The 12,210-nt window shown below is 40.7% G+C and overlaps 1 protein-coding gene across 2 annotated transcripts in view; it reads left to right on the top strand.

Moving 5' to 3' along the window:
- ARID1B (AT-rich interaction domain 1B) overlaps positions 1-12,210 on the top strand; it is a 584,054-nt gene that overhangs the window by 408,800 nt on the left and 163,044 nt on the right. For both annotated transcript variants that reach the window (XM_082250153.1, XM_082250154.1), the window contains exon 6: positions 11,316-11,405. In XM_082250153.1, the coding sequence (XP_082106279.1) occupies positions 11,316-11,405 (90 nt within the window). The remainder of the gene's footprint in view (positions 1-11,315; positions 11,406-12,210) is intronic.

The raw sequence follows: 12,210 nt of genomic DNA, 5'->3' as shown, positions 1-12,210 counted from the left end.
AAAAAGGGAAAGGACACATTCAGGTTTAGTATGTGACCCAGCAAATTGTAATGTTGGGTGTTTCAACCTAACAATTGTGGATGTAAGTAAATTGTGGATGGACTGTCCTTTTTACAGCTGAAATCAGGGCTGATGCAAAGTAATGCAGCTCTGTATTCATTAATATATAATTAAATTCAAGCAGTGTATGTAACTTAATTTGACTTGGTATCAGCCTTTAGCAGAGGTCAGACCCGAGAGGGGTGGAAACGGAATAATGAGTCATTTAGCTGGCCTCTGGTGCTCATATGCTAACAAGAAATATGCTCATAGGAACAGAATTCGGATTGATGGAGAGATGAGCTCATCGGTCTGCTGCTTTCCCTTTCTCTGGATGTCACAAACTAAGGGAAGAATGAGACTTGAAAAATGGCCATACACTGTTAGTTTTTTCATTCAAACAGCGAGATTCTTCCATCCACAGAAACCTGATGGATGGAGGAATCCCTCTGCTTAGACATTGGATTCTGACAGCAGCTCCTGCTGTCAGGATACTCCAATCAGCGGCTCCTGCAACTGTCAGAATACTCTGATCAGTACAAGCAGCTGATTGGCTGCAGCCGCTCATCAAAAAAAAAAAATTTTGTCCAGCATGTCCCTTCGACAAAATTTGATCAAACAAGCTGTCAAGGGAGGATGGCCACACACTTATAATTCGGTTGGTCCCTGCTGAAATGGGCAAAGTGTATGGCCAGCTTGAAGTGGTTCTAAAGGATTTTTGCATTTTATGCATGAAGGTAAACTTTCTCTGTGTAGCAGCACCCCCTAATACTTACCTGAGCCCCATCACAATCCAGCGATGTGTATGAGAGCCTCGACTCTCCAGGGACTCTGCCTCCTCCTTGGTTGAGACAGCAGTGGGAGCCAATGGCAGTCACGGTCAATCACAGCCAGTGAGCCAATGAGAATAGAGAAGGAGTGGGGCCAAGCCACAGCTCTGTGTGTGAATGGATACGCAGAGCAGCGACCAGGAGCAAGTCTGCTTGATTGCCCCCATTGCAAATTGCTTGCTCTGGGGGCACTTGGCAGGAGGGAGGGGCTAGGAGCACCAGCAGGGGACATGAAAATAGGAGGATCAGGGCTGCTCTGTGCAAAACCACTACATAGAGCAGGTAAGTATAACATGTTGTTGTTTTTTTTTTTTTTTTTTTTTTTTTTTAATAGTTGCTTTTATTATCACTTTAGGCCCCTTTCACACAATACGGTCCGTTTGTCTGTTTTTCATCCATCCGTTGACGGATGAAAAACGGACATCAATGTATCTCTATGTAAAAACTGATGACAACGGATGATTATCAGTTAACATCCGTTTTCATCCGCTTCCGTCAATGTCCGTTTTTTTGAACGGATGAATACCCTATTTTTCATCCGTCAAAAAAACGGATCGGACGAAAAACGGATGACAACGGATGAAAAACGGATGACAACGGTTGACAACGGATGAAAAACAGATAACAACTGTTGAAAAACGGATGAAAAATGGATGACAACTGACGAAAAACAGATGAAAAACGGATGACAACGGATGAAAAACAGATAACAACTGATGAAAAACGGATGACAACTGACAAAAAACGGATGAAAAACTGATGACAACGGATGAAAAACAGATAACTGATGAAAAACGAATGAAAAATGGATGAAAAATGGATGGAAAACTGATGACAACGGATGAAAAACAGATAACTGATGAAAAACTGATGAAAAACGAATGAAAAATGGATGAAAAATGGATGGAAAACTGATACATTTTGACGTGACTGAACTGATGAACTGAACGGACCGTATGTGTGAAAGGGGCCTAAAGTGTTCGCTACAGCATCAATCAGGACATCCACTCTGCCTGGCAGGGCTGTGTAAATCTCAAGACTGGAAGGACAGTCCTTTGGTAGGTAAAACATCCCCCTTGTATGCATTTTATTAATGTCTTTTGTTGTGCAATGCAGCTTAAATTTTTTTTTTAATCTTTTATGGCAAATTTCTAAATTGATATGAAGTAACTCAAAATGTTAAGTAAAACTTTTATACAATATTATTTTTTTTTCCTATTCTAAAGCATTACTACCCTAGGTGAGTCATAGAACATAGAGGGCATAGGGTTTAACTTTTGAGAGGTTTTAAACTCCCAACTGCAACTTTGAGGTGCACAGAAAAAAAGCCTCTTCAAAAGTCCCATTGAATGCCCTTCTTCTCTTCTATCGACCTCATGCCCCTGTTTAATATTCTAAGAAAATTACATTTCTCTTACCACTTGCTAGGGAAACCGCTGACGAAAGACAACCCAACTCAGGAAAAAAAAAAAAAATATTGAAAAAAAAACAAAAGAAATCTAAGCCTTGAAACGGTTTTTCCTTATTTACATTTTTGCTTTGTTAGTAAACTGGTACAATTTGGCATGCGAAGCAGGACAAATGAAATTAGCATTTGCTATGTTGTCTGGCAGAAGCTGTGCATTTTGATGATGTGCTGTGTCAGCTCACACTGCCGGCTTCGGTGGAATTTGTCAGAGAGAGAGAACAGAAAAACACCATCCCATGTATAGACGATCTCATATTTTATACTGCTCTGGCACTAGTTCACTTCAAAACATATACTTGTAGACAATTTCATTATTCAAAATGCCATTGTTTGATCCTCCTGGAACAAACACAGCTAAATAAACTTAGGAATGGCCTTTTTGCATTGCTACTGAATAATGCAGCTAAAATTCCATTACTTTGACAGTATGAGAGGAACACTCATAAGGCTTACCCCAGGTAAACGGGGAAGGGTTTAAAGCTGAACCCCAGCCTTACGTTTAGTGTTGCTCAGGCTCCTCTCCCCTCTTGAAACGGCTTATTGTGATTTTACTGCGCACTATGAGCTGAAATAAAAATGACATAAATCTTTCCCCTAGTTTGTACACGCGATAACTTTTGCGCAAACCAAGCAATATACACTAATTGGGATTTTTTCTACCAAAAATATGTAGTAGAATACAAATTGGCCTAAATGATGAAAAAATTTGATTTTTATTTATTTTTTTTATTGGGAATGTTATGTTTTTTTTTTCAGAATTGTCGCTCTTTTTTGGTTTATAGCGCAAATAAAAATTGCACAGGTAATCAACTACCACCAAAAAGCTCTATTTATGGGGAAAAAAAGGACATACATTTTATTAGGGTAGAGCGTCGCACGACCGCGCAATTGTCAGTTAAATTAATGCAGTGCTGAATCGCAAAAAATGGCCTGGTCATTAAGGGTTCCGGTTCAGAAGTGGTTAAAGGGATGAGGTGGTAACCCTAGTCGGACCACTCACAATACACACAGGCCAAATGTCATCAGGTTTCTATTGAACTGGCCGATGTGGGCAGACATTTGGTTCATGTGTACTAGTCTTAAAAATGCCCACTCCTCCCAATTGACATCCACCCATCAAGACATTTTGAGAATGGCATACCTTCTCCCACAAAGCAGGGATAAGAAACAAATACATCTTTAGTAAAAAAAAAACAGCACACATTAACACTTGTTAGGCACACATTTAACCCCTTGATTGTCCTAGATGTTAACCACTTTCCAGCCAGTCTCATTCGTACAGTACAGTGCAATGATCATGAAGGGGGGTAGAACTTTCCAGAGCTGAGGTGGTTAGAGTGGGTCTGAGCTAAAAAAAAATTGAAGATTTACTGTTATAAGGAACATTTAGAAATGGTAATTGTGCCAAACTCTGACAATCTACCTTTAGCACTGCCCCCCGCAAGGACTGCCAGATTTCACGTTTTCTGGTTCCCCAGAGTTACCAGCATAAAAAAATGACAGTTTCAAGTCCTTGCTTTCTCCTTCCTGTTTATTATAAATTAGGGATAGGAGAAGGGAATAGTGGGATACTCCAGATTAACTATGCACAATGGTTGAAGACACCTATCTTCAGGTACAGCCAGGCTGTTGAATCACCCTGCCACTATGGGTGAATTTGGATTAAGTCTCTTTTCTCTTGATAAGATGACTTGGTAAACTAGCAATTATCTTCAGGAAACTCTCACCAGCATCCTCTTTCTCTTCACTGCTGACACCCACCCACTGACTATCCTACACATGGGGTGGCCCCCCTCAGGTCAGGCCCCTTGACACGAGTCCCTGTACTCACAATACTGCGGTCCCAAGGTCTCCAGTGTCTCCCCCTCAGTCAGCACTCCTGGAACCCTGGGTTCAGCTTCTCTCATCCATTCCTCTGGCCCTCAGGATGACCTCCTGCGACCGCATACCACTGCTACAGAGAAGGAGGCAGCCGCCCCCCTCCCTCCGGGACTCTGCTCTCCAGCCAAAGACCCCACAGCACATGTGCTCCTGGCTTTTATACAGTATCCCTGAATGCACCGAGGCGACCTGCCCCCTGCCAATCACCAGGACTGTATCCAAGCATCTGCATCCATTCATCAGGTTTCCTCCCACTGTCCAACATGCCTCCCTATAAGACCAGTGTGAAATTCTCTCTCTAGACACAATGAATTGCATACTGAGCACATGGAGCAGACCCTATTAACCAATCCTGTTCTCTGATAGGCAGAGAACAATACAGATGTACCAGCTGGCCCTCTGGTAAGCAGACAATGTTCAAAACTATACTTTCTCACTAGCACCTACCTAGGAGGGTGCTACATATCTTTTGTGTGAAATTGCTCCTAAAAAATAGCGGTGCACTTGCTGGTATGTGAAGATGCCTAGGGACTCTTGCTATGTAGCCTCATAGCTGTATATCTGCAGCATGAGGCTAAGGCATTGTTATCTATGACTACTAGCTTTAAGAGATTCGGAGTAAGATTTAGTGATGTCATTACGGTGTACGGTATATTTTACAGCTGTAAATGGCTTATTCTGCTGATATTCTTGTCCTCTGTGCGGAGAACATGGTGGCAAAGTCTTGGATGTTATTTTACATTTTGTGTTTTTACAATCCAAACTAATTAAACAGTAGAAAAAGTATGTAAAGGGACTTGGCTAAACATAATTTTCCACATATTCTTCAAATACCTTTTTTTGTGGTTTTGTGACACTTTATAAATGAGTCCATGTTAAGTGATTATCTGTGTAAAGTAGCTTAGGAACCAGTTTCATCACTTATTCTCCACCCGTGTTTGCACCTTTGATATCTGTGCTGCATCCTCATGATGTGATTTGTCGTTGACTAATGAAGTACAGAATTAGTTTCGGCGTGAGACAAACGGAATGCCGACATCAATCCCGAAATGCATTAATCTTTAATAATCCACATCTGCATGTTTCATAAATGGTGTAACCAGTGATTGTTAATGTTGATACTCTCCTTTCCAAAAAAAGGAAGCTGACAAGGAGCTTGTGCTAGGAAACTTCATTAAAAGCATTCAAATGAATGTTCTCGCTGACCTTGCTGAGGGTTCTAAATTAATGAATGCTTTAACTTGATAATAGAGGCACAAAGGCATTGAGAACAGCATAACTGTTTTTGGAACTGGACTAGGTTACTAATGCATCGTTCTGGCAAAAAAAGTGAAAAAGGCAGCGAGGGCTTCCGGTGCCTCCCTTGTATAATGCAATGTTTTTCAACCTTTTTTCAGTCAAGGCACCCTTTAAAATTATAGACAATCTCAAGGCACCCTTTAAAATTATAGACAATCTCAAGGCACCCTTTAAAATTATAGACAATCTCAAGGCACCCTTTAAAATTATAGACAATCTCAAGGCACCCCATTCTAAATTTTAAAAAACGATTCTAATAGTTTTACATAATGCAGCAACATCCACATATGTAGGACACCCAACATTAGAGGTGATTTTTTTCTCCAAAGCAAACACTTTTGCACACTGGTACTGACTAGTATTCCAATGTTTCTCTTCTCCCTCAATTCCTCTCCATCAGTCAGCTTATGTCACCTCAGTGCTGAGGGAGAGAGGCAGAAGATGGTCAAACAAGGATGCTGTGGAGGCAACTGACATCCTCCTTATCAACTAATGACATCGTTGGTTGTTAGGGTGCCAGTGTCTAGAAAGTCGAAATGGTGCAAATTGAAAACCTGTGGCTTTGTGTAACTAAAAGGCAGGCTTCATCTACCTGCTGGCTTGTATATAATTTTTGATACATTTTTAGGCATTTTGCCAAAGCACCCCAGGGTGCCTTGGCACCCTGGTGGTAAAACGCTGGTATAATGTCACCTGGCAAGTCTAATATTTTGAGAAGAGGGAGTAAACGAAAAGTCAGGCATGCCCTGGAAACAAACAAGGAAAAAGTCCTGGCGCTAGTCCTTTGGACGTCCTCCTATAGGATGGTGGAAACCAAAAGTCCCAGTGGTGTGGAAATGGGAACAAGAATATAGATAATACACATGAGGCTGCCAAATCCCTAACACAGGATGATGTGTGAATTGTGGAATAGCTGGAAAGAGGGATGGCGCACTACAGTGTAATAAATGATTCAAGAGACACAGTATTTTATTACACTGTAGTGTGCCATCCCTCTTTTCAGCTATTCCATGCCCTTGTGCTAGGAAATTCACATATGTGAACTACCATATGGCATGGGAGCAGTGGTGTATTTAGGTATTGTGCTGCCCTAGGCCTGACTAAACATGTGCACCCCCTAATTTAAATATGACCCACCCCTTCCTGTAAAGGCCCCACCCCTTCCTGTTTACGACCCACCCTGTCATCTGTAAACCACAGACCATAACCACAGTCTATCAGTGTCCATCAGCATAGCTTCATCGGTTCCCATAAGTTCAGCCTCATCAGTGCAGCCTTATCAGTGCCGCCTCTTTCTGCCCATAAGTGCAGCATATCAGTGTGGCCTCATCAGTGGTCACCAGTGCAGCCCAGTCAGTGGCCACCAGTGCAGTCTTATCAGTGCCCATTAGTACAGCCATATGTCACAAGATTAGTAAGATTGATCTTTTAGGATATTTGGACTTTTTTGTCCAAAATCGGTTTGCTGCCACGGTTTGCTGCCACTGATTGTAATTATAGGATTATTTTACTTATTTGTATAATAAATAGGAAGTGCATAGTCATTATACAAATAATTAAATATTTTTTTTGCTGCCCCCCTGAAAAGTGCCTCCCTAGGCCTGGGCCTTGTTGGCCTAGGCCAGGATACAGCACTGCATGGGAGTGGACCTTGTATAGTGAAGCCTGATGCTTTTACACATCTGCTCCGCAGTACATATTATAATAATGGCAAGTCAGTTGCATCTAAATTTTAGTTGTCCCGGGACTAGGGAGGGATAACGTCCACTAGAGATAGTTGTTCCAGTGATCTAAGAGTGCATTTCCCTTACTTTGTAGATTTAATTTCCTATTTTGTCTAAAAAACAGGAAGTGAAGGGAAATTTCTGTTTGACAGCAATTTTAACCATTCCATACTCTATTCAAAATTGAAAACAAAATGTATTGTCTTTAGTTCTACTTTAAAAGTGGTTCTAAAGCCTCAAGGTTTTCCACCTTAATGCATTCTGTGCATCGAGGTGAAAAACCACCTGTGCTGCAAAACTCCACCCAGCCCCTCTAATTCTTATCTGAGCCCAATCCGAACCAGTGTTGTGCACGAGAGCAATGTCTCCAGCCACTGTCTCCCTCCTCCTTAGGCAGATTCATAGCAGCAGGAGCCATTGGCTGTCAATCAAATGCTGTGCTGAGTGGGGGGCAGAGCCAAGCCACCGCTTTGTGTCAAATGCAGGCAGGTGGCTTAGGAGCGAGCACACACGGGTACCCATATGGAAAGCAGCTTTCCATTGGGGCACTTGCCGAAGAGGAGGAGTCTGAAGCACCGATGTGGGACCCCAGAAGAAGGAGATAGGGGCTTCTCTGTGCAAAACCATTGCACAGAGCAGGTAACCATGGCATGTTTGTTATTTTAAATGTAAAAATAACAAAGCTTTATTGTCCCTTTAAGTCATCTGAATTATCATGCAATAATGCTCATTTTATGCTCAAACCATTAGCCCATCCCTCTACTATCAAAGGGCAACATCCAGCAATAAGTAAAACATGAACATAACAGGTAGGTAGGTGGATAGTGTTTTCTACAGCTTCCGTCATCCCAATCTAATGTTTATGGCCCCTAGTTAGCGATTTTACTTATGGTTTATGGTTTTAATGGTAATCTAGTCCTGTTCCTGTGATTTCTTTTATGTGTTTTACTTTGGTGTCTTCCTACACATTTTGACTTTGTGTTGTCCATTCCTTGCTCAGAGCCTCTAAACCTGATTTCTCAATTTTCCCCAAACAAGTCCTCCTTAGTGTTGTGTTATTTGAATTTGGGTTTTACGATTTACCGTTCTATTTTTCAACTCCAGGCTTGATTGATCCCTTGCTCTATTTCCTGATATCTGTCTAATTATCTGTGTTTGCTTATACTGTATCTCCCATTATCTTACTGTCATCCATTTCTGTTATCTTACCCTATGAGTCTCTAAACGCCCATTGCGGACTAGCAGCCTACTGCTGTTCATTACTATGGCCAGCTAAACCATGACCAGCTAGGGCTTTTGCATCTTTCACTGAAATCCAGTAGCTCTGGGTGACTGCATTTGGACATCTTAATTGCTTTTCACACTGTCTTATTAAATAAGTCTGCATGTCTGGATTCCCAAACAGTATCCATTTTTTTTTACATCCCCTTGACTCCCATCAGCTTTTGTTGATAGCAGAGCCTTAGGCATACACACACATTAAGCAGAAGTGTATTCTGCTAACATGGAATTGCTGTTTTTTTACTGGATTTCACTGTGTTTCCTTTCTTTTTTTTTTACCCACATAGAAATGTTTATGACAACCTAAAGGTTTACAGTTTTAGCATGGCTCCCTCCTGTGCAGCAACAGCATCATCCAAATGCTTACACATGATTGAACTGTTGAAATGTAGTTCAATGTTGTTGATGAAAACAAGACTTCAAGACAAATGAACGCCATGCTTTAACCACTTTACCACCGGAGGATTTTGCTGTCTTACGTCCAGGCCACTTTTTGTGATTCGGCACTGTGCGACTTTAACTGACAATTGCGCGGTCGTGCGACGCCGTACCCAAACAAATTTACGTCCTTTTTTCCCACAAACAGAGCTTTCTTTTGGTGGTATTTGATCACCTGTGCAATTTTTACTTTTTGCGCTATAAACAAAAGAGCGTAAATTTTGAAAAAATAACAATATTTTTCACATTTTTTTATATGAAATTCTCCCCCAAAAAAATGTAAAAATCAAAATTTTTTTTAATTTTTGGCCAATTTGTTTTCTGCTACTTATGTTTGGTAAAAAAAATCACAATAAGCGTATTTTGATTGGTTTGCGCAAAAGTTATTGCGTTTACTAACTAAGGGAAAGATTTCTGTCATTTTTTGTGGTTTTTTTTTAACGAGTAATGGCGGCGATCTGAGATTTTTTTTTTGCGGTACTGCGACATTGCGACGGCCAGATCGGACCCTTGACTGACATTTTTGACACTTTTGGGGGTACCAGTGACATTACTACAGTAATCAGTGCTATACATATGCACTGTTACTGTAAAAATGACACTGGGAGGGAAGGGGTTAACTTTATTGGAGAGGGAGGGGTTAAGTGTGTCCCTAGGGGCGTGCTTCTAACTGTGATTGGATGTGGCTGTGTGTGTAACAGCAGAGATCAACGGTCCTACATAGCAGGACCGTATGATCTGTGCTTTTACACGGGAGAATGACAGGCGGCTTTGTTTACATTAGCCGCCTGCCTTTCTCCCTCTCCACCCGAGGATCGCGAGTGACCGGCGGACATCGGGTCCGTCGGTCACACGCGCGGGCTGCTTAGGGAATGAGCGGCCTCCGGCGGCGCGCGCTCCCCCCTATTGGCTCCCAGGCTAGTGACGTACCGGTACGTCACTTTGCCTGGGAGGGGCTGACCGCCGCCGTATATAGTCGGGCGGCGGTCGGCAAGTGGTTAAAAATCATATTATCGCCATTAAAGTAGGCATCATGGCATAAAAAAAAGTGCAATCAATCATGTAAATCTGGTGCAAATAATGTGCAAATCAAACAATTATTCTAAAAGAAATTAATACTGGATGCAAAAAAATTATAAAATGTCCATAAAAAGTGCTGTGCATTGCTAAAATTCTACTTCAGAGTCAAAGTGCCAACTCCTTATTTCCCACACTGCCAGGTGCACACAATCCTTACCGAAAACACTGACCTCTAAGCTATAGGAGGTCACAAACGCTTGTATAATAAAGAGTCCTAGCAACTTCAGCCTGCTACATCAGCACCACTTGTAAAGCTCATTAATAAAGGCAACTATCTCAATCCAGATGATGGTGTACTACGATAAGCAAGGAAGACAAAAAAGAGGCCAAATACCAATAAAACCAATTGAGTTTCATAAGTAAAGGTATAGTACTCGCAAAGGAAAAACTAAAGGAACAGCCTGTAAGCTCCGCCACGCTTGGCCAGCAGGCAAGATTATGTCACTGCTAGCTCCACCTGGCAGTGTGGGAAGTAGTTGGCACTTTGACACTGATGTCAAATTTTATCAAAGCACAGCACTTTTTATGGTCATTTTACTATTTCTTTGCACCCAGTATCTGTTAATTTCTTTAGGAATAATTGTTTGATTCACACTTTATTTTCACCAGATTTACATGATTGCATTACACATATGTTTTATGATTGAGTGCACTTTCTTTGATCTTGACAATATGATTTTTACAGGGATAGTACGACTTTGTACTATTATGCAATACAGTCCAGTATTCACATGATTGACTGCTGCTTTCCTGTACCAAATGTTTTTTTCTTTCTTTTTTGTGTGTCTGCGTATAAAAAAAAAAAAAAATATACATATATATATATATATATATATATATACACACACACACACTCTCTCACAAAATATTTGTTTTAAATATACTTGACAAAGGATACCCAGAGCACTATGTATTATCTAGTCCGTGTTGTATAATTTACACACCGTATAATAAAATCAAACTAAATTCTAAATTTTGTCACTGTGGTATCTTAGCATTATTTTGCATATACCAGAAATATCTAATTATTGTATAAGATGTTTTATTATCGTTCATTACCGCATATTAAAATGTAGTAGTTCTTACTGAAATACAAAGACTGCAATAAACCAATTATTATGTTTTAACAAAACTGCTGTTTTCAAAGTGATTACATGTTCACATTTACAAGCATTTATATTGCAAAGTGTACAGTCTCTATTCCCTTAATCTATTAACCTGTATCATGGACGTTTTTCTTTTGTAGTATAAAAACTTTTGTTTTTCACTTAATAGGAACCCAGATGCCGCCACAACCAGCTGGCAGTCAAACTGAATCCAGCTCACATCCCGCATTAAGCCAGTCACCAATGCCACAGGAAAGAGGTAATAACCAACGCAAAAAATAAAAAACCAAAAGCATATTTTTTACCATTCACCGTATAACTTTTCCAGCGAGGGTAAAGCATTGAGGTATTTCTCAGAGCCACCTGATATACTGCAGCTGTATTTTTTTTATTTTTAGCATTCATTTATAAAATGGAAGTCAAGATGACCAGATCCCTTTGTCAAAAATCATCATCTTTGCCTTCTAGATCTAAACCCAATCATGAGCATTAATATGTTAATGTAATTTCAAAAGTTATTTTCAAGTGTTTAGAATCTGAAGCTTTCATTACAATAATACCTGGCGATTCTACCTGCCACCTAGTAATTTGCTGCATTGTCATCCTATAGCATGTGCCCATGGGGGAAACCACAAGCATCCTTGCGACAGATATTGCACAGACATGGTCCATTGACATCACTTTCAGGAAGCTGGACCAGAGAAATGATGTGAAGCTTACCGTGGAGTGAATGTAGACAGGAAGTTTCTATAGTGCAGGGATCCTCAAACTATGGCCCTCCAGCTGTTGTGGAACTACACATCCCATGAGGCCTTGTAAAACTCTGACTAGGCATGATGGGAATTGTAGTTTCTGAACAACTGGAGGGCCATAGTATCAAGACCCCTGCTATAGTGGCTGGAGAGTATCGGCAGCACTGAGATGCAAGAAAAAAATAGTGGATTTGAGTCACTGACTTAGAAAAACTATTCAGATAAAGACTTTCTTGTAGCTTTCTTGAACTACATACTTTTTCATGGGTTTTGTATTTAAAGCATAAGTTTAGTAAACAAAAAAGCCCAAGG

The sequence above is a fragment of the Pelophylax lessonae genome (assembly GCF_965119305.1).
Source record: "Pelophylax lessonae genome assembly, chromosome: 3".
Taxonomy (NCBI): domain Eukaryota; kingdom Metazoa; phylum Chordata; class Amphibia; order Anura; family Ranidae; genus Pelophylax; species Pelophylax lessonae.
This window is presented reverse-complemented; position numbering and strand designations above follow the sequence as displayed.